The sequence below is a fragment of the Hippoglossus stenolepis genome, chromosome 4, assembly GCF_022539355.2.
Source record: "Hippoglossus stenolepis isolate QCI-W04-F060 chromosome 4, HSTE1.2, whole genome shotgun sequence".
NCBI classification, from domain to species: Eukaryota; Metazoa; Chordata; class Actinopteri; order Pleuronectiformes; family Pleuronectidae; genus Hippoglossus; species Hippoglossus stenolepis.
In genome coordinates this window covers 28,159,938-28,185,662 of record NC_061486.1, presented here as the reverse complement: position 1 = coordinate 28,185,662, position 25,725 = coordinate 28,159,938, and the positions used below count along the sequence as shown (strand labels likewise).

The following is a 25,725-nucleotide window of genomic DNA, read 5'->3' as shown; positions in this document are numbered from 1 at the left end:
ACCAATGTGGGTTCATTAGAAAGCATTCGACAGGAAAGTGCTTCTTTAACTGTGCGCTTTTGTTTTCAGCTTTTTGTAGGCTATCACTGGGGAGAGTTTTCGGATGTGCAGCTGTAAAGTCTCTGGCAGGTCCTATGTGCCATTAAAGTTTGTATGTTATTGCACATTTAAATGTCATAATGGTGTCATAAATCATATTTTCAGGATTTCGTCACCATTTCAATATGAACATGTATAATACACAGATAACTAGAAGACTTCATGCAATGACTTTGAAGGGAATACATTTCTTCACACATTTCATGAGCTGGGTGAGCTGGGAGGGAGAATTATGAGAGACAATGGAGAATATGAGAAAAGTCAAACAGATGACAAGGAGAAAGAGAGGGGGTTGGGTTTAGGGGAGGAGGAGAGGTAGGAGAAAAGGAAGTGGAGTGGGTGGATGGATGGGCAAGAGAAAAAGGAGAGGGAAAATGATGAAGGGATGAGAATTGGAAGCAGATAATGAGACAGAGGAAAATAGAGAAAGGATCGATGTGTAGGGAGGAAAAGATGCATAAAAGGAAGGACAAAAAGAGAAAAATCTGGACCTTACTTTAGTGTGAAAACAGCTGTAGTTATGTCAGCTAGAGAGGAAACGAATGAGAGCAAATTAAGGGTAAATAAAAAAAGGGAAGGAAGAGTAGAGGGAAGAGGAAATCATTTAAAAGGGAGGAAGACAGAGGAAGAGAAGAGAAACAGGGAAAAGAGATGTGACAATACACAAGTATCAACAATCAGAAGTGTGTGTGTGTGTGTATGTGCTGACAGAAGGAAGTCTTATGTGTCTCCACAACTCCTTTGTGTGTACCAAGAGGAGATAACTGACAGCTTCTTCACGGCCAAGAAGACACTTAGATTTCTGAATATGATTGGTCGGTGGGCTCCACTCCTTCTCCCCAGGAGACTGGAGATCTTCTCACGTCTCAGTCTTGATCTTTTACTCGAATGGAGCAGCATCATTACATTTGGTGTTTGGTTGATATTTTCATATCTTGCACATTGCAAACTATTTCCCCTATTGCCTGTAATAAAAATTTCAAATATAGATCTCTGACCTTTAAAGTAAATCAGTACCTCTATTGTATGTGGGGCAAAAGTGTTTGAGTGTGTGTATATGTGTGTGTTTGTGTGTGTGTGTGTATTGCTTTGTCAGCATTGGAGCTGGTAGCTAAGGTGGGATGATGAAGTTGGCAGCCTCACCCGCTGACCTGCCTCTGTCTGTTAGTTTTGAACATATAGCTGTGTATTAGCAGGGTCAGAGATGGTGATGGCAGCTGTGTGTCAAGGGCGTGGAGGCTGCTGGTTGCTGTTTGCCACAAAATTCAAAGCCAATTAGCCTCTAATGAAAAGCTAATGAGAGGTAGTGTAGATCTGACAGTAAGTGGGGCTTCTCTTTAGAGAATGATAGTTTTTTCTGCATCTCAGCTGTGTGTGTGTGTTAGACTTTCAGCAGACACTGGCTTGTGGGATTTCCTTGTATAGAAGCAACCTAGCAATTATTTGTTTAAAAGCAGAGAAGCAGATTGATTTCACTTCCCAGGCTCTCTTTAGTTTTTTTTCAAAGGAATATAACATTTTAAGAATTATTCACCACTTTTGTCTATCATTACACACTCCTGTGGCACAGCCAAGCATCGCTTGATCATACAGAAAATTATTTTGAGGTCTTGCAAACATCTAAAAGTTTCTCTATGTGTCAGTTTGACATAATTACCCAAATTCACAATCTTAGGAAAAGCCTACCCATACAGTGGGCATCCTCTTTCAAAAATAATCACACAGTAAAGGTTTTATTGCCGTCAAACTTGTGTTTGTATTTCATGAGAATATCATGCACACTCTTCTATATGATCATGAAAAATGCATTGCTGCACAGAAGTAATATACCACTGACTTGATACAAGCACTAACCAGAGCAGATGATGTTCACTGTGATTGATTTTGGGGCGATGGTTCTATATAAGCTATGATGTATACACAATGTGTGGTTTCAAAAAGATAATTAAATGTTTCACACAATACAACCCAATACAATCTCAGTCTCAAGATGATTGACCAGGTTAGCATCTGTCCTGTATCCTTAGCTCTTGCCAATGAGTAACATTCAGCCATATATCACTGGGCCACTTTCTCTATTCCTCTTTTACCATTCCTCCAACAATTTCCTGTTCATTTTCTTCGATAGCTCTGCCAGGTTATAATAATAATAGTAGGTTACACAGTGCTTTACAAAATACATGGTAAAAAAATAATACAGAGCTTACTTTTTTCTTACAGATAGCTGCTAACTCAAGCTGCTATGAGCTGCTAGCTCCAGTTTATAGCACCAGTTCTGGTTGTGGTAGGTGTTGGTGTATTGTTGGCTTTTACTGTAAAACAAGTTGCAAATGTTCCTGCACAGGACACCAGAGTTACATAGTGCAAGTCTAGGTTTTCTGGGAACACTGTGGCAATGGCAGGGATGCTATTTTCCCTATTATAAGTTTGTGAACCAGAACACGTGTTTACAGCTGCACTTTCCATCCTGCCGTTGGCTTCTGTTTCTGGTAGATCGTCTGCTGTGAAATATGTTGTCACGTATTTCAGCAGTATTCTCCAAAGGGAAGACCAGAGCAGCATATTAGATATATATGCTCAATGTCAACCTGCTGAACACTCCCCTTCAAAGCTTTACATATGGGGGCAAGAATTAGCTCTGATGGCCGTGTGTGTGTGTGTGTGTGTGTGCGTGTGCGTGTGTGATATCAACATTTTTAGAGAACTATCTTCCCAGATGTCTGTTTATAGTCCTTCCAAATCTGGCTGCCTCTAAGGTATTGTGGGATAGTAACAAGTGAGAATAACAGCAGGCAAAATTTAAGCTCCACAGTAGTAACAGCAGTGGTGCCACAAGCTAGGGCTGGGGAGATGCGTTGATGTAATTGACGTCATCGATTATGTAAATACGTAGATTTGCAGTCAAAGCATGGATTCACCCGAAGACCAAGCTGAAGCAATAAAAATCGCCCAAGATCATCTAAAGTATAGGTCACCAATAGGCCGACCGTGGTCCGGATCTGGACCCAGATGCCATTCTATACGGACCTGGACCTATTATTAGATTTTGACGGAGCGTATCTATTTTAACCTGCGCAACTTTTCTTGCATTTACTGTTGTAAATCCTTGCAGCCCATGGTAGAGTTTACTTCTCTCACTGAACAAGAGAAAGTGGGAGAAAGGTATTATTTAATTTTTAGAGTACCCTCCAGTTCAATGTGAAAATTAATAATAAACACTGTTGAATTGTACTTTCTTTACTTTATTTGACAGTTTTTGAGACATTGATACAACTACTAGGCTACTTAAAAATATATGGCACTGAATCATAACGCATGTTAGACATTAGATGTTTTGGACCTTTGCTTGAGGAAATTTTATTTTTTATGAATTCATCATTATATTAATAGTAATAAAAAATAATCCTTAGATTAATCGAAACATTTATCAATAAAAAATAATCGATAGGTGCAGCCCTACCACAAGCTGTTGCAGTCTAATGAGAATTTTCCACACACATTCCATTTCTTTCAGCATACACACACTTTCAGAGGTTTTCACGGGGCGGAGGAGATACATTACAAACAAGAATTGGGAGTATCTAATGCAGCATGACATTACATTGAGCAGATTTGCCTAAATGTCATATTTATGTAGTTGGTTAAAAGCTGTGTCAAAATTTTAACTGCAGTTAATTGAACGACATACCTTTTTTAACCTTACCTAATAGCTCCCATGCTTTGTCTGACATACTGTCAGGTAAAGTACTGCATCCTGACATGTAGCCCTATATTTCTAATGAGCTGTATTACACTGCACAGTTCTTGTCATTGGTAACTGAATCATATTTACCCACATAGAGAGAGAACCTAAACACAAATAATAAGAGAATCAAAAAGGGTTCATTATTTTCGGCAGAGCTCAGAATGACTTTCAACAGGGTTGTTATTTTCACTTGGACACTGGCACTAATGCCTTTCACATATATATTTTCACATTGTGAATTTGTAGTGTTGATATACAGGCAGAAAACCCATGCAAATTTGGTACCACTTGTATGCCAAATGATGAGCATTATCCATATACTTAGGTTAGAGATGTAGCGTCTCTGCCATAAGTTAGTAAGTAAAGAGTAAAATTTGCTCAATAACAGCCTGGATCCAAAGGGTTAACACAATGTTCCGCATTCTGCATTACTTTGCCTCCCAGTTGGCAGTAGTTTTTTCAAAGGCAAGATGTACTGACCCAGTAAAGCTGACCGAGACGGCTCTGAGACACTACTAGTGCTGCTGATTGCCCTCCTCCCACATCTGCCCATAATGAAGTTGACACTGAGATTAAACAAAAACTGATGTGTTATGTTTTGGGATTTATCCTTTTCATCCTGGATGGCTGCTGAATTGCATTTAAATGCTGGCTTGAGCATTTGTCTCCATTGTTTTGGCTGAAACTACACTTACAAAGTCAAATGTTTTTTTTCTTTTTGTCAGAAGGTAAGACTCTAAAAATGTGTACCATTTTGGACTGCATTTATATAGCTCTTTTCTAGTCTTGATGACCACTCAAAGCACTTTATAGTACAGTTTCTGCCATCCTCCCATTCACACACACATATTTATACAGTGCAGCACTTTTCTGTGGGTTTCAGTATCTTGCCCAAGGACACTTAGGCATGTGGAATGGGAAAGACAGGAATTGAACTGTGGACCTTCTGGTTGGAAGACAACTGCTCTACCCCTGAGCCACAGCCGCCCGATCCCTCTTGCGGGAACTGTATGCATGTGTATGTAATTATCTGTTATGCTGACAATTAATAGATTTTGCTGTGCTTTTTGTAGTGTGTTATTATCAGTGTGCTCGGACATGGACTGTCGTTTCCTGTCTCATCTCTCCATCCCTTGTGGTGGAAAGTGGCGAATCATCAAAATACAGACCTTTGTGGCACCCCCATCGCCACAACATGGCTTTTAGCGGATCAGGCTTTACCCCAAGAGCCTAGATTGGCACATATTTGTGGCTTCTTACTTTCAGAACACTTTTATTTCTGAAAAAGAGAACAGAAACACATCATTGACTTGTCTAACTGTTTCATAACCATATCTGGTTTGCCTCTAGAGATATTCCATGGTTTGGAGACACAGGGCTACAGTTGTCATATATTTTAAGAAAAGGGTCACGATAGGGTCATGGTGCAGCAGCCCATTTTGTTCTCTGCTTTTATTTTCTTTAGTGCTTGTTTTGTTGTTGCTAAACTGCTCTTCCTAGCTATACAATTATTTTGTTCCCTCTGAAATCACCTCTGGTTTTTCAGAAACTTGCAATTAAAAATCAGTGTCCAGAGACCACACAAAGATGATGTCAGCCTTCATTTTGGTTCCCTGGTAACTGTGGACACCTCCTCCCCTCCCTACTCTAATCAATCTCTGTAGTCCAATGGATAATTAGTATCCTGTCAGGCCAGGGAGTTGAAAAGTCAAGTCCTGGATTTGTGGAATGCCTTTTGTTGCTGTGACTCCCTCCCCCTGTGGCTAACAATTTTCTCTATTTCTCTGTCTCTTTCTATTTTAGGATTGAGTGATGATGGGATGGATGTGAAGATGTGCCAGTGGGCAGGCATGCGAGCCCCTCTCCTCGGCCTGGCCCTGCTGCTGCTGCTTTTCAAACTACCACTCTCCTGCAGCCAGAGCACACAGGGGGCTCCTCAGGATGGACCTAATTTTGGCTTTACTCACGCTGTCTACCATGCTACAGTTTATGAAAACTCAGCTGCACGCACCTTTGCCAATAGTAAAGTTAAAATGGGCATCCACCTGGCTCAGCACTCCTGGGAGGTCCGCTACAGAATCACTTTAGGTGATGATGAAGGGCTTTTCAAAGCAGAGGAGTTTGTGCTTGGGGATTTCTGCTTCTTGCGCATAAGGACTAAAGGTGGCAATGCAGCCATCTTAAACCGAGAGATTCAGGATAATTATGTATTGACAGTGAAAGCCTCTGTCAAGGGAGAAGCTTTCCTTGAGACCTGGACTAAAGTCAGCATCCAAGTCTTGGATATGAATGACCTCCGACCCTTGTTCTCACCCACTACTTATTCAGTTACCATAGCGGAGAGCACACCTCTCAGGACGAGCATAGCACAAGTTACTGCCACAGATGCAGATATTGGCTCCAATGGGGAGTTTTACTATTTTTTCAAGGAGAGAATGGAATTGTTTGCAGTACACCCAACCAGTGGAGTGGTTTCTCTCAGTGGAAAGCTTAATGTTGATGAGCAAAATCGGTACGACTTAGAAATTCTTGCAGTGGACCGCGGAATGAAGCTCTATGGAAATAATGGTGTCAGCAGCACAGCCAAGCTTTTTGTTCATGTAGAGCGCGTGAATGAGCATGCCCCAGTGATGAATGTGGTCACCCACAGTCCCACATGGCTTGATAAAAACCCTGTGTATGCCATGGTCACTGTTGAAGACCTAGATGAAGGTATAAATGGAGAAATAGACTCAGTGGATATTGTAGGAGGAGACCCCTCAGAGCAGTTTTTCATAGAAAGATCTGAGGAAGGCGAATTTGCAATAAAGGCCTCTGAGTCAGTGCAATGGGAGATATATCCTTATGGATTTAACCTCACTTTGCAAGCTAAAGACAGGGGAGCCCCACAGAAGTTCTCTGCTGTCAAGGTTGTCCACATTATCCTCAAGAAACGGCAGACAGGGGAAGCTAAGTTTGAACGGGAGTTGTATGAAGTTTGTCTGAATGAAATGTCACCACCAGGAACAATTGTAGAAGTTGTTAAAATTAAACCAGAGCCTGATGATGCAGAATATATCCTGGCACCTTCTCCAACTTCAGCTTTCTTTCAAATGAACACCCTAACAGGTGTCATATCCACCACTGCCTGGCTCACTCAGGGGACACAGGATGTCATTAGTCTTGAGGTATTGGAAATAGGTAGTGAGCTCAAAGTTAAAGTGCGTGTGACAATTGAGGATGCCAATGATAACACACCTACATTCGATCAGTCTTCTTATGAGATTTTTGTGAATGAAAGTGTACAAGTTGGGACCGATGTATTAACAGTTTTTGCAGTAGATGAGGATAAAGGAGAAAATGGATACATTACTTACAGCATTTCCAGCCTTCTGCCATTACCTTTCAAAATCAATCAGTTTTCTGGTATCATTAGAACCACTAAAGAGCTGGACTTTGAATCCTCACCAGAGAGCTTTGTGTTTGTTGTTAGAGCATCTGACTGGGGCTCGCCTTATAGGCGAGAGAGTGAAGTCAATGTAACAATCCACCTGGAAAATGTTAATGATAACCAGCCATTGTTTGAGAATGTAGCATGCCGGGGGGTGATCTCGAGGGATTTTCCAGTGGAGGAAGTGATCACCACAATGTCAGCGATTGATATAGATGAGTTAGAGCTAGTGAAATATAAAATAATTTCAGGGAACGAATGGGGTTACTTTGACCTGAACCCAGATTCAGGGGTCCTTGCACTGCGACGTCCCCTTGTGACAGCTAGTCCAAAGAACAGCGTCTTCAGTCTAAAAATAACAGCCACAGATGGTGAGAACTTTTCTGATCCTATGTTTGTTAACATCTCAGTTGTTCAAGGAAAATCTCCTCCCAGAGGTTTTAACTGTGAAGAGACAAGGGTAGCCCAAAAGTTAGCAGAAAAGTTACTTAAAAAGTCCAAAGCTAGCACCAAGCCCAAAATTGAGGAAGGTTTTATTGACCTTTTCTCTGTCAATCGCCAAACACCCCGATTTGATCAAACTTTTCCTAGAGATATAGCTGTGCGGGAAGATCTAAAGATTGGCTCGAGTGTTTTCAAGGTGAATGCCTACGATGGTGACACAGGTTTCAATGGTCAGATTCTTTACTCCATTTCAGATGGAAACACTGACAGCTGTTTTACCATTGACATGGAGACAGGCCTCATCAGTGTCTTTCTGCCCATAGATAGGGAAAAGAGAGATCGCTATCTCCTCAACCTAACAATCTTTGACCTTGGCCTGCCACAGAAAACTGCCTGGCGATTGCTTAGTGTCTACATAGAAGATGCTAATGATAATGCACCTCAGTTTTTGCAAGAAGGAGGCTATAAAATTGTAATACCTGAAAATACTGCCATAGGCACAGAAGTCATCCAGGTTGAGGCCACTGACAAAGATCTTGGACCCAATGGGGAAATTGTATATTCTGTTTTGACCATCACTACCCAGTTTAGTATAAACTCCACTAATGGGATAGTATATGTTGCTGGCCAACTAGACAGGGAGTTTATTTCTTCTTTTAATCTGAAAATTGAGGCTCGGGACATGGCAGATAAAGGGAGTCAGAGGTTATCTGTCACAAGTTTAAAGATCATATTGGAGGATGTGAATGACTGTCCCCCACAATTTATCCCCAATGTGTACAAAGCCAAGGCTCTGGAAGATCTTCCAGTCGGTACGGTTGTGGCATGGTTAGAAACATTGGATCCAGATCTGGGTTTGGGAGGCCAGGTCAGGTACTCTTTAGCCAATGACTACAATGGATGGTTTGAGGTAGACAGGGCCAGCGGGGCTATTCGGCTGACAAAAGAGCTTGACTATGAGATCCAACAATTCTACAACCTTACTGTGAAGGCCAAAGATAAGGGAAGGCCTGTTTCTCTTCTTTCTGTCACATTCGTTGAGGTGGAAGTGGTAGATGTAAATGAAAACCTCTACGCTCCATACTTTTCCCAATTTGCCTTGACAGCATTAGTTAAAGAGAATGACCGCATTGGAACTACCCTACTCAGAGTCACCGCTAATGATGACGACACTGGCAGAGATGGAGAAATCCGGTATTCTATTCGTGATGGGAGTGGGCTTGGACGATTTGCCATTGATGAAGAGACAGGTGAGTTTCATTGGAAAATTGTCCAATGTGTATTATGCTTTTAATCAGTATTGCCTGAAAAATTAGTGGGTATACATGGTTTTTTTCGACATGGGTAAACCCATTAAAAAAAATGCAATTGACTCGTGTAAATTTGCCATGTTTTTCTTTTCACTGGTGAGTCCAGTTTGACCTAAAATTTTTTGCATTTATTGCATTTCTGTCCTGGAAGAGGGACCCCTCACTTGTGGCTCTCTAGGGTTTCTCCTTTTTTTCACCCCAGTAGAAAAAATGTTTGGTAGTTTTTCCTAGAGAGAGAGAGAGAGAGAGAGAGAGAACATAATGCTGGAGAAAGGAAATCTTAGCCTTATATGTTGATATAGATGTATTGTAGTATAGTAGCTGCTGTAACTGCATAGGCTTCATGTTGAATTTCTGCCTTTAGTTACTACATACACACACACATTCACACTTACATTGGAAGCCAAACATCTCAGCAAGAGGCTCTTCACATCCAGATAATTTTTAATCACAGGGGCAGTCCACCCTGGGAACTGATGTGTTATTGGAGAAACTGAAAGGAAAGAGGAGGAGGTAAAGGAGAATTCGTGGCTCTAAATTCAATAGTGATTAACTACTAACAGGAGGCCTACAGCTTTGTTTCCCAACAAAACCAGCATTTTGGAAAGCTTTGACTATGGAGCCAGAAGGTTACACAGAGGCTAAGAAAACCCATACTACCACTCACACGCTCACATTTACACACACTTTAAAATTCCTATTACAGGTTGACATTTATGGTAAGCTCACAAGGTGAAGCTAAACATGGAAAGTACAAAGCTAGTTATCTTGCAGTATTACAGTGCTCCCATTAAACTTGTGGAATTTCTTCTTCTGCTTGGTCATCCAGGAGGGTCTGGCAAAGATGCCTTTTTTGTTGAAAAACATTTATGCTTGTATATATAATCAGCTGAGTCATGTTATTGAGCAAATGTCACTGATACACAGACCATTGCATTGTAAATCATCTGTGATTAAAATTCAGCCAATCAAATCTGTGCTTTTCAATGAGCATTCAGACTGAGAAGTGAGTCAAAGAAAAGTAATATATATATATATAGCACTGAATGATGTTGTGAACCTATTTAATTTATTCATGTAGCATTGTTTCTGCTTATTGATAGTGAGGAAGCTGCTTTACATGAATAACAATCTTTATATGATTAACTCACTATGGGCCTTTTAAAGTAGTAGCACCACATGGATAGTCATTCTCCATACCAAAATACAACATTAATAAATGCTTCATAATGAATAATAAAGAGCCAATGTGTTTCTAATGTCCTTGCTAATAAGTAACTAATATAAAGTGTTACCTAATCGTCAAGATTAAAAAACTTCTTCGGAGTCAAGTGATCCCAGCTGATAGTTGTCAGCACGTGTATGGTTAAAACAGGAGCTACTATAATATGATGGATCATGATCTTTCATGCTCCAATATTTGAAGAAATGTAGGGTGAAAGAAAGAGCTAACATGTAGGCAGCTAACTCAGTGGCTCCATGTCAATGTTTTGTGGTTTAGGTGACACGCAGTTGGATGGCTTGTCTAATTTTATTTTGGGTTGAGTGACCCTATTATGGTTTTGCTTCTGTAATGGATGTGGACAACTTTTGATCATGTCTCACATAAGCTAGATGTGACTGTGACTTCTGAAGCCCAATTCGCACTCCCTTTTACAGCCCTCTGCCGCCTGTTGTGGCACACAAGGAGCACACAGCAACATGTTTGACCATCAGCACACACTAATCATACATTCTGTTCATTACACAGAGCCCATTCTATCCCTCTATAATCATAATTTGTACATTATTGACTGCATTTATCATAATTAGTGGCTAAGAAGGTATATGAGTGTCTTGTTGTGTACTGTTTAGTGTCTTTACTGTGTTAAGGTGTAACCTAGGATATCCTTGGAGTGTGCATATATACCCTTTTCAAATGGGTAAAATGTTCCTGACTATCATGAATATTTCTCTCACGCACAGACACACACACACACACCGAAACACTTAACTGTTATTGGACGCCTCTCTATAGTACTCAGACTGGATAAAAACATTATTTGGTCTTCATGAACACAAATGACCTATGTGTATATCATTTATATGTACATCGAGGAAGTGAGATCTAGACTCAAGTGGTCACAGTAGACACATTCATTGTATGTACGATATGTTAATACCAGGTCTGAGCAGGGCCACATTTTTTCTGTACAAACATGATGGGGTTGGTTATCTGGTTCTCACCGCCTTCTGCAGGGTTCTCTTCTGGATTCATTAACTTGTAATCAAAAACTTGTTTTTCTCAGACTCACTCTGTCTATTTCACTGATGGTTTCCTGCTACTCTGCATCACATGGGGTAACGCCACCTTGTCAATGGTTGAGGGAGAAAGTAGGAGCCCTTGTTTTGATGCAACGGAAGTCCCCAATTAAAATGCAGCATAATTGTTGTCATTTAGAAATGAGATTGCATATTAGCGTTAATGGAGATCACGATTTTAATTACAATTAATTGTGCAGCCTTAATGGAAAGTCAGGATGTACCAGCCGATAGACCCAAATCGCCTTCATAAACCAAACTGGAACAGAGCACTTCACAGTGGTAAGTAGGGTAGGCCATCGTCAGTTGCTGATGGCTAATAGCTGTCATCATGTTGAGTCCAACATTGTGGTCATGGTTCACCATGTCTCACTCTGTTGGATTTGTTGGAGCTGCAGAAACAGTGTTGTTACAGACTGTTGGTTCCTCTCTCACAAACTATCTTTGAAGAGGCAGTGATGTGCAGAGGAACACAAACTGGCAATAGCCTAGTTTAATTCAAGGCTGTTATCTAGTTACGTCTGCTCCAAAGCACCAGCCTCATGTTTGTTGTTTTAACGGTGACAGCATTGCTCAGCAGCAAGTAAAGATGAGAAGCTGCAGTAGGGTGTTTTGACACCACATTGCTAATGCTAGTAATGTTTGCTAATGATTATTAGTGTCTGAGTTTTGTAAACTTGTAAACTTGCACCCATCCTTCTTAAGAGTTTCTGTCAATGGTTCACGTATCATTCAGATCTGGTAGTTATTTTAGCTTAGCATTTTGTGATGGCATCTCCCTCTTCGGTTCTCTCTCGCTCTTTGTGTCTTGAATTGGCAAAGACATTTTTTCAAAAGATTGTGGTGTTTTTGCAACTTCATACCGAGGATTTTTATGTTTATGTCAACTTCAGCTTTACTTAGCTGGGGCGGCTGGGGTTGAGGGGGTAGAGCGGTCATCCTCTTACCCAATCCCAGTCTTCCCCATCTGTTTGCCGAAGTGTCGTTGGGCAAGATACTGATCCCCCAATTGCCCATAATTTAAAAAAAAAGTGTTGCCCGTAGATGCACTGTATGAATGTGTCTGTGAATGGGTGAATGGCAACAAACTGTACTGTAAAACTCTTTGAGTGGTCATCAAGACTAGAAAAGCACTATATAAATACAGACCATTTACCATTTACTTCCAAAACACAGCTCCACTCACTCAGATGCTGTGGGTTGGACGTTGCTCAAGATATCATAGATTCCAATTATAGGAAAAATGCATATTGGATGTGATAATCAGTCAACCCTTAATATATATCGTTAACCAGGAAGTGGTTTCATGTCCTTCACCAATGTTTTATGCGTTTCCTGCATCTTGTGCCTCTTCTTGGCTGAGGTAGACCTGATTGTGGCTTGGCCATGTGGAGAACATTGGTAGGCCTCTGGCTGCACTCACCCACTCGTAGGGGTGGGGCTAGATTTCCTGCACTGAGAAAAAAAACATTGGTTATGTTAGCCTGGGGTCACCCTTACTGCGGGGGCAGCCAACACACACACACACACACACACACACACACACACACACACACACACACACACACACACACACACACACACACACACACACACACACACGCATATGTGTACTGGTAGTGTATAATTTCAGTGACAGAGCAGTGCGGCTTGGAAAACAGATAGGATTAAACCTGTATGAATAGGCTAAAGACCTCATCCTCATGACTAAAGAAAAACACACACACGCACGCACGCACACACGCGCACACACACACACACGCTGGGTGAAGTAAGAACACTTACTTAACCCAAAGGAAAAACATTCTCCAAAAAACAAAGACACAAAACATTGTACTGCTGTGTTCCTGCCATGAAGAACAAACGTGTAGGTGATGCGAATTTCAGACACTGTTATGGTTAAGATGTAGAAATATAGTCTGTTATCATTATTAGTGAGATATGATGCAGTTTGTACTTTTGAAGTAGTTGGGGGCTACACAGAACAGTGCAGCAGATCCATGGCAACTGGCCGGTCTGACTTAAAGTTGCAGTCTGTAGAATTTAGTGACATAAAGTGGTGAAGTTGCATGTTGCAGCTGAACACCCCTCACCTCATCCTCCTCTTCCAAACAGTGGTAGCCTTCAGTTTTCATAAAAACTCAAAGGCTGTTTAGTTTGTCCAGTTTGGGCTACTACAAGAAACATGGCGGCCTCCATAGAGAGGACCCCCCCTGATGTAAATATAATGTATTTCAATATAAAAATCCCATTCTAGGGTAAATAAAACAATTTGTATAATTTAGATGAAACGCACTCGTGAAAACATCAATAGTTAATAATTTTATATAAAATGTCTGTCAATAGATCCCTTTCACCTAAATCTTACACACTGCACCTTTTAAGAATTTGGTTTGTTTAATTTGATTTTGTCATTATTAGGTTTGAAGAGGTTCTCAGAAGTACAAAAGTCTTAATCAGAGGAACAGAGTAACTGAACGAATAACTGTGTGTCTTCATAAGAGCAATTATGAGAACAGTTATGGACCCAGAATTTACCACTGAGGAGTCACAAGCCTGAAATAGGAAACTGATAGCCAACAACAGAGAAATTTCTATTTGGCGGATAAGACCATAATAAATTGAGAGCAGATCGTATTCCACCAACCTTAGTTTCAAGACACTGAACCAAGATGGAGGGAACTTCAGTGTCAAAGGCCACACTGAAGCCTAGCAAACCAAGAATTAATCTCTCACCCTTATCTTGTTTATAAACAATAAAAGTACAGTAGCCACTGTAGCGTGACACTATGAAAACAGCTTAAGAAGTGTATAGTGCAAGGCCGTAGTCATGATGTGAACATTGGGGGGTGGACCAAAATCTCACAACTCATTAACACTCAAGATACATTTTTATGTATTTAGCTATTTAAAACAATGTTTAATACTGTATTGTAAGTATAATGTGTGCTTGGTAATATAAACATGTTTATGTGTATTTTATATAACTTTATATATTAATTTTATATATTTTTATAAATACAATTACATAAGTATATCAGTATATATAAAACATACATACAAACACATGAAATAGGAGCAGTAAAGTTCAAGATTCAAGACTTTATTGTCATGTGCACACAATTACATTTAGCAGTCGCTGGCAATGAAATGCTTGGGTCACAGGGTCTCTTCCAGCGATGCTCAAAATATTACACAAGCAAAAACTTTAAATAAATATAGAATAGAATATCCCCAAAAAATATATAAAGAAATATACACCTAAAAAAAGTAGTGCAAATATGGTAAGGCAAATATGGTAAGGTGCAGAGTTTAGAGGAATTATGGCAGATTGTAGGAGTTTAAAAGTCTTATGGCCTGGGGGATGAAACTGTCTCTGAGCCTGGTGGTGCGGGCCCGGATGCTGCGATACCGTCGGTCAGACGGCAGCAGGCAGAACAGTTTATTGCTGGTGTGATAGGGGTCTTTAATTATCCGGTTGGCCTTCTTCCTACACCGCTTGGTGTAGAGGTCCTCCATGGATGGCAGCTCCATCCTGGTGATGTGCTGAGCAGATTTCACCACCCTCTGTAGAGCCTTACGGTTCAGGGCGGTGCAGCTGCCATACCAGGCAGTGATGCAGCCAGTCAGGATGCTCTCTATGGAGAGTATCCTGACTGCGGAGGAAGAAGAGCCGCTCTCTGGCCGTCTTCCTGATGGAGTCTGTGTGGTGAGTCCAGGTCAGGTTATCACTGATGTGAACCCCAAGGAACCTGAAGCTGCTGACTCTCTCCACCGTAGTCCTGTTGATGGAGAGGGTCTACTCCTTGTGTCTTCCTGTTGTCCACGATCAGCTCCTTTGTTTTGCTGATGTTGAGATGGAGGTTGTTGTCCTGGCACCAAGATGTTAAGCCGTAGGTCTCTGAGCTTGGTGACGAGCTTCAGGGGCACAATGGTATTGAACGCTGAACTGTGGCAGCATTCTCACATATGTGTCCCTCTGGTCCAGGTGGGAGAGGGCAGTGTGTAGGCTGAGGAAGATAGCATCTGCAGTTGACGTTTTTGGCCTGTACACTGCACGAAAAGCCGAATTTTCGCCACTGCAAACACCTGCAAACTCGCCTAATTCCTGGCAGTTAGTGCCCATTTACAGGATGCGAATTCCGCGTTCGCCCGTGACACAAACGGTCAGAAACATACCCCCGGTATCGCTATGGTGGGGGCTGGGGAGGGGGGAGTGCTGCCGGGGAGTCGTGGAGCGAAGGTGTGATCTAATTAGCATATGAATCGCAGCGCAATTGCTTGTGAGAACTTATCTCACTTCACCATTGGATGAAACCACAGACCTTTGAAACGAAAAGTCACTTGTGATTGGCTGGTAGATCTGTTGCTATTGGTCACCCTGGGTCATTATAATACACACGTGGGTAAACCCTCCCACACAATATTAATAATAATAATAATTAATATATAGTTATTATTACTAATAATTTATATATTAATAAATATATTATTAATTAATATATATTATTAATTATTAGTAAGCCTTTACCAAAAGCACTGCAGTTACTGAAGACTATACATTCATTCATGTGATGCTTGATGTTATATGTTGAACATATTGTAGAGGGAAAAAAACATTTACAAGGTATATGTTGAGTCAAAGCTTTATTTACATACAGCACAAATAATGTAAAAACACAACTGGCCTAGCCAGTGAAAAACTAATCAGGTGAAGCTTGAAATGTCTCTTTGCCGCCTCTGGGTAATAAGTTCTTTGTGGGACTCTGTCCGAATCTGCTCCAGTGTGTAGACGTCTGTGGTGTGTAGCTGTGAGATTCAGTGTAGCTTCCAGTCTTATTTGAAGTGTGGCACACAGGTCGGTGAGCTCCTGGCTGTGGAAGGATGGATCCAGCTGGAAAACAACATGAGTAACATGAATATATTATTAATAAATGGAAATAGCCTCGCTAATTCACCGTTGGAAGATCTACAGCAAAAAAACACAATTACTAAACAGTTACTTACATACAATGGCGTCATTTTCCACACTGCAAATCCGGACTTGCAGCGAGAGTCTCGGCCTAATGTGCAGTGACTGCCTCGTTGTGTGGGGGCTCAGGCTGTGAAAACACAATGATGAAATAGATCAGATAAAGTAAACTTAGACAGTGTATTTTGTACAGCACAGCACGTCTCTTCTTTAATCTTACCCTTGCTCCGGTTCGTGGCGCCGGCCATTTGCCTCAGAGGTGTGAAGAGACGGGCAGTTTCCTATAAAATACAACAGGACAAAAAGTCACGTTTATGAAAAAACTTAACGAGAACAAACTCTTAAGTTTAAGCAGTTAGTACATATTTAAACATGCACTCGTTCTGCTCAAGCACTCGATGCTCTCATCTTCTTTTAGCAATTTTCTCGCTAATCCCACAGTTGTTAACACACTACTCAGATCTAAGAGTTACTTAGCAGTTAGCAATGGCTTCTCTCTGTAGCTTAGCTCTTACCGTAATTTGTGGATTGTGTGCCTGTCTTTTCCGCTTCGACTCGTCCACACTGGGCCCGCGGCTTTACTTTCCAACACACTCATCCTCTCCTCCAGGGAAACAGTGTCGTGTCGACTTCAGCAAGTTTTTTACACCGAAAACAGAGTCACTCATCGGACCACGCAAAACAAGAGCCGGTAGTTTCATGTCTGCAGGAGACAGACGCTTCATTCACGAGGCTGTGATTGGACCAGCCCTCTACCGCGTTGACGTTAACGACTGACGTGGCATCTTCAGGAATGGACGTATTCACGAGCTGAGTGTGACGTTTTCAGAGTTAAACTTCACAAATTACCTTTTCACTTTTGAAGCAGCGGTTATAACAGTTTTTAAATTGTACTTTACATTTATATGGGATGAGTATGTGACTAAGGACCAGTTTATTCTTTCTGGTGTTAAGTTAATGTACTTACATGATTCTTGCTGTTCATAGTTGAATGCACTTATTGTAAGTCACTTTGGATAAAAGTGTTGAGTGTTTTAATGGAATACTGAGAAAGTTTAATAACAACAATAGGACAATTGAAGTTCAAATTATGAGGCAATTTCAGCAGAGTCAACAGCCTAGCATGCCATGGACATGTGAATATGGTGCTGAGGTTGCCAGTATTTTGGGAGGACAAATGGTTGGAACTTTGACACGCGATGACACAACTGATTTATGTGAAGCACAGTGTTTTGGTGTCAGCAGAAAGACTTCTCTTAGAAAACTGTACAGCCACTCTCTCCATTCCAACGTATTATCTTGGATGAGCTTGACAGGCAAATGTTGAAATAAATTGCACTGTTTCTAATTTTTTTCATAGCATTGACCTTTGCTCATGGTATACAATGTAATTCATTATAGCACACCTACTTACATAAGGGACATCTATATAAGCTACAATTTCAGATTTTATATTTATTTGAAGCCTGGTGTACTTACGCCAGATATTTTAGTTAGTTAGTACCTTTTAGAAACTATCCTGATTTGCATTTGTAAAGCTCACAGCATTGTAATTTATATGTGAAAGCCTCCTCTAGGCCTAGGAGCAGGGGGGTCACCTGCCAACATTCTCAGTCTTGTAAAACTGCCAGAAACTGGAACCCCACGTCAATTCCCGGCAGTTCCTGGCAGTTTTCTGTGCTGCCTGCAGATTCCTGTGAACAGCCGTTAACCTGAAATTCCACCGAAATTTGCAGCGACACTAACTGACACAAATTCTTCTTTTCATGCAGTGGTAGGCAAATTGAAGTGGGTCCAGTGAGTCAGGGAGGGAGGAGGTGATGAAAGATTTGACTAACCGCTCAAAGCACTTCATGATGGTGGAGGTGAGTGCTACTGGTCGTTTAGGCAGAGGGTTTCGGTTTTCTTAGGAACAGGAACAATGATGGTCCGCTTGAAGCATGTGGGGACTACAGACTGGAGCAGTGACAGGTTGAAAATGTCTAGGAACACATCTGCCAGCTGATCTGAATACACCTTGAGAGCTCGACCAGGGATGCCATCAGGTCCAGGTGCCTTGCGTGTGTTAATCCGCTTAAGTGATCTCCCACATCTGCCCTGGATATTACATTGGTGCAGCGGTCCTCCTGGGCCTCTTGTACCTCCACAGCCGGGGTGTTGCTCGCAAAGCAAGCATAAAAGTCATTCAGTTCATCTGGGAGAGATGCACACACCATCTCAGCACTGCTGGTCTTTCTTTTGCAGTCTGTGATGGTTTTTAGTCCAGCCCACATGTTCCTTGTGTTGGAACCCTGGTAGTGAGACTCCACTTTGCCCCTACACTGTCTATCGGAGCGAGTACCTGGATTTCCTGTACTCCTCCAGATCACCTGAGTTGTAGGCGTCGGTCCGTGCTTTGAGTTTGGCATCGATGTCATCATTAATCCAGGGCTTCTGGTTTGGGAATGTTCGTACAGTAATCCTTGGTACGACGTCATCGATGCATTTGCTGATGCAGCAGATGACCGCGTCCATGTATGTGTTGATGTTGTTGTCCTTGAACACAGACCACTCCTCAGTGCTAAAGCAGTCCCGTAGAGCCGAGTTTGATTTGACAGACCACCACTGAATGGTCCGAGTCACCGTTCTGTCACGTTTGAGTTTCTGCCTATAGGAAGCAGAACTGAGACGTGATCTGATTTGCCGAATGGGGGGCGAGGGAGGGCCTCATATGCATCCCGGAAGGGAGTGTAAACATGGTTGATTGTGTTCTCACCACATGTATGACAGCTGATGTGTTGATGGTATCTCGGCAGGACTTTCCTCAGCTTGGTGTTGTTAAAATCACCGGCCACAATAAACGCAGCCTCCTGTCGTTAACCGCATGCAGCTCGTCCAGTGCCTGATTAGTGTCGGCATGTGGTGGAATATACACCGCTGTTATAACGACCGATTTAAACTCCCTCGGGATATAGTAAGGTCGGTATCTGATCATGAGGTGCTCCTGGTCCGGAGAACAGCCCAAGAAAGAATCTCCACATCTGAGCACCACAGATTGTTCACCATGCAGCAGACACCTCCTCCCTTGCTCTTCCCCGAGTTTATTGTCCGGTCCTGGCGGTGAATGGAGACCCCTTCGGTAACAATGGAGGAGTCCGGGATCGAGGGGTTGAGCCAAGTCTCTATGAAAGCAATAACGTTACAATACTTAATGTCCCGTTGAAAAACCATCCTGCTCCGTAGTTCGTCCAGCTTAATATCCAGAGACTGAACATTAGCAAGAAGAATACTCGGTAGTACTCGGACTAGGACGCCGGCCCACGACCCTTATTTCCTTTGTCGCCTCCGTGCTCAAGGAACAACAGGTAGACACCGCCATGGGTATTCCCCTTTGTTTGCTGGTGGCGGTGAAAAAGTGTTTTCCACCGTCGACCTGATATGCAGAAGTTGTTCTCTATCATATTGTATGATAGGGCTTGCTTGGTCATTGTGCACAATGCAGAATAAAGCAGAATATATCAAATAAAAAACTGAAAAAAGAGCAGAACTGTGGGGGAGCTTGAGACACGGCAGCCGTCCTCGGCGCCATCCTACTGATAGATGTAAGATTGTGGATGGCAAGCAGAAACAAGCCTCAAATGGATAACGAAAAGGGTCTTTTGAATGGCAAGTTCAGCTTCAAAGCCAAGCGAGATGGTTCTCTCGACAAGACCCAAATAATATGCATTTACTGTCGATGTGAAATGAGTTATCACCAGAGTACGTTGAGGCTTAGATACCACTTGCTGGCCAAGCATACAGCTGATGCAGAGAGCCCTCCTCCCCCTCGCCAAAGGCAGACCACGCTGAATAGTTTACAATGGAGATACATGAAGAACTCCACAAGCAACAACCTTTCAACAGTGATAGCAAAATGGGTGGCTACAGCTTGTAGGCCAACTAACATTGTCAATATTCCCATCTGTTGTTTCTTGTTGGGCTTGAGTTTGCCATGTTATGCTTTCAGCATATTTTTTGATCACGCAGTACCTTTGAGGGTATTCTGGAGAATATTCTGGATGGTATTTGTCTTTTTTTTTTTTATTGCTGCAAAAATAATAAACATAAATTTTGTATAAAGCAAGCATATTTATCCACTCCCATGTTGATAAGAGTATTACAAACTTGAAAAAAAATCCCTTTGAGGTACATTTAGAACACCATGGGGATGTGTCCCCCCCAATGACTATTATGACTACTGCCCTGGTATAGTGCTGTTTTCGCTGTGTGTCATGCTGCTGTATGTCAGTACACACACAGTGCATGAGACTGCAAGCTCCAGCATCTGGCAGTTGTTTGAATGTTATCTGCTTGTGTGGAGGTTTGGACAGTGTTTGGGTTTCCACTGTCCAAACTCAAGTGGAGTTTAAGTTAGATTAATAGACTTTTCTGGATTGGTGCGATATACCACTGTGGAGGGGGCTGGGAGAGCACCGCCACCTGTACGAGAGGATCAATCAGCGCAGGTGAGAGCTGTTAGCTGATTGATCCTCACCTTTAAAAGGCAGCAGTGGAGCTGCCTCTGGGAGACATACACAGAGACACAAGGACCTGAAGAGACTGGAGACAACAAAGCTCCAAAGCTTAGATACCAGCACTTTCTGCTGGCAAGTTTAGGTTGACTTTTAATTACGTTTGCACAGTGTGAATAAATATAGATGCTGTAAAGCGACACCTTTGTCTCTGGCTGTGTGTGGGAGAACCCCGTGGCATGGTCAATTGCCACAACCACATCTCACAGTAGTTCCCCAAAAAGATGGGTGAATGTACATTAACAGCATTATAAGACCATAAGAAATAAAAACTGTCAGTCACCTCTCGATGTCACTCACTACATCTCCCTTAAATGATGTATCTGTTTATAGCTCTCCATTTCTATTAGTGTTAAAACACAAGCTGTAGCCACATTCTTACTGCAGGTCCTCTATTATCATTAATACTCTTGTTTTATAACCTTTTTCTTCTGTGTCAAATGTGGCCTCCCTCCTGTCTGTGTGCCTGTGTCTATATGTTTGTTTGTTTGTTTGTCCTTAGGGTTTTTCAGTGTTGTGGGAAAACATTAATTAGAAAGCTGCTAACAGGGCACACTGTAAACAGGCCCTGGAGGGGGGCTGATTAGACAGATGTAGGATTAGTGTAGGGTATCCGTGCTGTAGTCAGGTGGAGTTAGAGAGTGGAATCAGGTGCAGGGCATTTTTACCAGCAGTTGTCCGAGTATCCGCAGTCTTTTCCTTCATCTGTAACACAACTAAAAGTGAAACAAGTTTGGTTAATTTTCTTAAATTAAAAAGAAGAGTGCTAGTGGACAATTCTGGTTCATTCAATTCCAGATTTGACCAATTATATATCAATAATAAATGTATAATGTATCAAACAAAATAATGTTACATATTAAAACGCTTGCCAATAAAGGAAGAGATTGTGACTTTTGATGTGCTATTATGCTCTTAATGTGAAAGTGCAGGAATTGGTTGTATTGATGGTAACTTGCAAATAACAACTGAGAGGTACAATTAATTGCAGTGTATGGGCAGATGTTTAGTTTAGAGGATTTAGTACATTGTGTTAAAGTAGAAAATGAGAGCAGCAGAGCAGTGAGTATGACATCCCTGTTGTACTTATTAAATTAGTGCTGCAAACAACATGTTAACATGAAGGATGTGTTGACTTTGTAATAACAGCATCAGCACACTATAGTTCTGAATGGCAGCAGATTAAAAAAGCAGGTGGGATCATTATTAAACCATGATCAGGGCTCCAGTAATCAAGCTGTGATAGGACCCAGTCAGTCAAAGAGAGTTTCCTCTTCATGTCATTGCACACAGATCCATCACTTAATCATCCCTCAGACTCCATCATCTCTCTACTTTCTACTAAGAAGGTTTAGAGTGAAGCTCTCCACAAATACACAGAGACATGATGCCCCAAAATTGTATTGCTTACAACACAGCAATTGCAACACATCCGATATTTGACTAATGAATTTGTTTGTTTCGATAATAATGAAGCAATAGTTCAAGAACTCGTCCAAAACATTTATTACATTCATTTGATATTGAGCTTCTCCTCGCATTGTTTCTGCCTCCTGTAAACCTGTTCTCTTGACATTTTTCATTTACACCGTGTTTTAAGCCTAAAAGTCCACTACCAGAAGTAGCAATGCTAATGCACATCCCATGTGCGCCCTTGGGCGAGAGCTTGTGTGCAGTGTGTGCGTGTTTCCGGTGTGTGCACACGGACCTGAAGATGGTTCCGAGGAGGATATGAGAGGACATTTAGACTTAAAGCATCGTTTGAGTCAAATTTGAATTTCGGGGCTTCCGTACACTTGGCTAACACCATATGAGCAGTTTTCTATTGTGTTATTACATCTTAAGAAGGGGTCACCAGTTACTTCAATTGTATTAGATTTGGCTGCAACACTATTTACACCTGAACTTCAGTTCCTGCACCCATTTCAAATTAAAAGCACTCCAGCGTTTCTGCTGACTGAATCCATTCATTCCAACCATCTGCAGCACAGCCGCCATTAATAGAAAATTGTTCCAAAGAAAAGCTCATAGCTTGTTCTTTAGGTTCTACAGAGTCGCCACTGCAGAGGGCTGGGTGATATGACCAAAAATGTAAATATCGATAACTATCAGCATAAAAGTCACATTATTTCTTTCAACTTTATTGGTAAACATTACTAGATAAAGTAATTTTTTTTACCAAGCAAGCACCTTTCCTTGGCTCCTTTTTTGAGTTGATTGTGCTGACCTTTAGCTTCCCCTACATACAGAGGCTGCTCTTCTCCCCACAATGTGAAACAGCACTTTATCGCTCTGCAAGTTGGCTAATGAGGGGTCTCAATTGCTAATCTCTGCTCACAGCAGAGGGACTAGCTGAGTACTCATTATAACCGATGAGAAAGGCTTCCTGCTCCTCATTTTTCACTAATAGCCTCCTCACTATCTGACATGATTGACCAGCTGACCTCTCACACCTACAGTCCTCCCTTTCTATGCAGTCAGTGCTGACTCATAAATTACCTTGCCAAACCCCACAGACGGATTTGGCTATTTTACTGATGCAGGTTCTGCAGTGTTTGCCTAGGTTTAATGGAGCAGTAGCCCTCACTTTTTCTGCTCCTCTCCTCTCTTTCTTTCCTTTGTATATCCTCATCTTCCACCTCTCCTCTGACCTTTCTTGAATGTTGAATAAGGTGTGGTGTCAAGAGAGATTATCTCTGGCCTTGTTCAGACCAGGTATTTACATCCATCTCAGGTGATCCAAGAACAAGTGGATCGCTCTAAGTACAGATGAAAAGATAATCCAGGACACAATGAGGACGCAGATCTGATCACTCAGAGCAATCAGATCTGGGCTTTGTTTGGCGTCATTCTTTTAGCAGTGGGAATGCAAATTTGTCCATGGAAACACTGAAAGACTACCTAATCAGCGTATGTCCTCCATGTAATTGTAAGTGTGCGTGTACTCGTTAGCAAACATTACAAATAATGTAAGTTAGGTTTGTCCACAACCTCAGACAATGACAAAAGCCCCTACAGAGCAATATTTTGACTGCTAAATCATCTTGCATGATTTGGTTTGCCAGGAACACGTAAAGAAGTTGACCCAGTCTGTATTGTTTTAAATTCTTTTTTTAATTTCTTGCAGACTAGGCACAGGAATTTCTGCCTTATGTCAATTAAAAACAACAACACTTCTGGTCTTTGCGAACATAAATGGTGTGTATGTAAAGGATCACTAGAAGGTGGACCGCAGTGGAAGCCGTCCCGTACGGACCCGGACCTACAGTCAAAACAGAAGGTTATGATTTAAAAACCTGACGGGGCGCTTCTATTTGTAACCGGCGCAGCTTTTGTAGTCTTTACGGTAATAGTTTAGCGGATGAGGAAACGCACAGACCAATTGCATGCGAGTTAAGCCATCCCATGTGATACTACTCAGCCAATCAAGTCTGTGCATTCCAGGCGGTAAACATTCGACTCTACAGTGCGGACAGATGAGAGAGTTAGAGGCAAGTTACACATGAAGAGACGGTAGAAAGAAAAAGAAAGATAGAGATACAGGTAGAGAAAACAAAGGGAGAGAAACAGAGGAGTGAGACGGAGAAAGGGAGAGAAACAGAGGAGTGAGACGGAGAAAGGGAGAGAAACAGGAGTGAGACGGAGAGAAACGGAGGAGTGAGACGGAGAAAGGGAGAGAAACAGGAGTGAGACGGAGAAAGGGAGAGAAACAGAGGAGTGAGACGGAGAAAGTTGAGAAACAGGAGTGAGACGGAGAAAGGGAGAGAAACAGAGGAGTGAGACGGAGAAAGTGGAGAAACAGGAGTGAGACGGAGAGGGAGAGAAACAGGAGTGAGACGGAGAAAGGGAGAGAAACAGAGGAGTGAGACGGAGAAAGGGAGAGAAACAGGAGTGAGACGGAGAAAGGGAGAGAAACAGAGGAGTGAGACGGAGAAAGGGAGAGAAACAGAGGAGTGAGACGGAGAAAGGGAGAGAAACAGGAGTGAGACGGAGAAAGGGAGAGAAACAGGAGTGAGACGGAGAAAGGGAGAGAAACAGGAGTGAGACGGAGAAAGGGAGAGAAACAGAGGAGTGAGACGGAGAAAGGGAGAGAAACAGACGAACAAAGTGGGGGAGTGGGATATAAGAGGGGAAGAAAGTGATTCTAAAACTGTTAAATTGTTAAGATGTGTTGAGATTTATTATCTGTAAAATTGGTTGAGACTTTTGAGTCAAGATGTGAAACAGAAAAAGGGAAATTCAAGCTTTTGCTCCCTTTATTTTATTTTTCTGAAGTTAAGCCCTTTATTTGAACATGCACAATTTTCACATTTTATTTATTTTCTCTTATTTTGAAATGCAGTCCTACTTTTATTTAGTTAATGAGAGAACATTATACATATCTGCAATCATACATATATGTTCAGTTCTATGTTACGTGACAATAAATATTGTCAAAAAGTTTTTGAATCGTACTGAATTCATTTGATTTGACAGTCAGGTATTTAGTACATGCAGATGTTGATACAACTACTAGGCTACTTAAATATATATCACACTAAATAGTTAGACATTATGATCTTCCAGACCTTTGCTTCAAGAAATTTTCTCTAACTGGACCTCTTTAAATTTTAGTTGAATACCCCTGCTCTACTGTATCAAAGTGGCCCCGCCTGGCCCCCCTTGGCAGGGCCACGGCACTGAGGCGCATTAATGCGCAGGTCAACAAGTGACTCTGCTCCTCTGTTGTTTTCTAATCACTCACACATACAACTGATCTTTATAAAAACCTGCTGGATTCATATTTATGTTCCCGGATAAACAGGGCGTCGCTTGAAGATAAAACACTGTGCTGCGTCTTAACCCTGATGTCCTGACTGTGCGTCACAAGCATA

The 25,725-nt window shown here is 41.8% G+C and overlaps 1 protein-coding gene across 5 annotated transcripts in view; it reads left to right on the top strand.

The window, feature by feature from the left end:
* The window catches only part of fat3a (FAT atypical cadherin 3a), a 177,260-nt gene that overhangs the window by 67,030 nt on the left and 84,505 nt on the right, over positions 1-25,725 (top strand). For all 5 annotated transcript variants that reach the window (XM_047339510.1, XM_035153811.2, XM_035153813.2 and 2 more), the window contains exon 2: positions 5,648-8,968. In XM_047339510.1, the coding sequence (XP_047195466.1) occupies positions 5,665-8,968 (3,304 nt within the window). In that variant the 5' untranslated portion in view covers positions 5,648-5,664. The remainder of the gene's footprint in view (positions 1-5,647; positions 8,969-25,725) is intronic.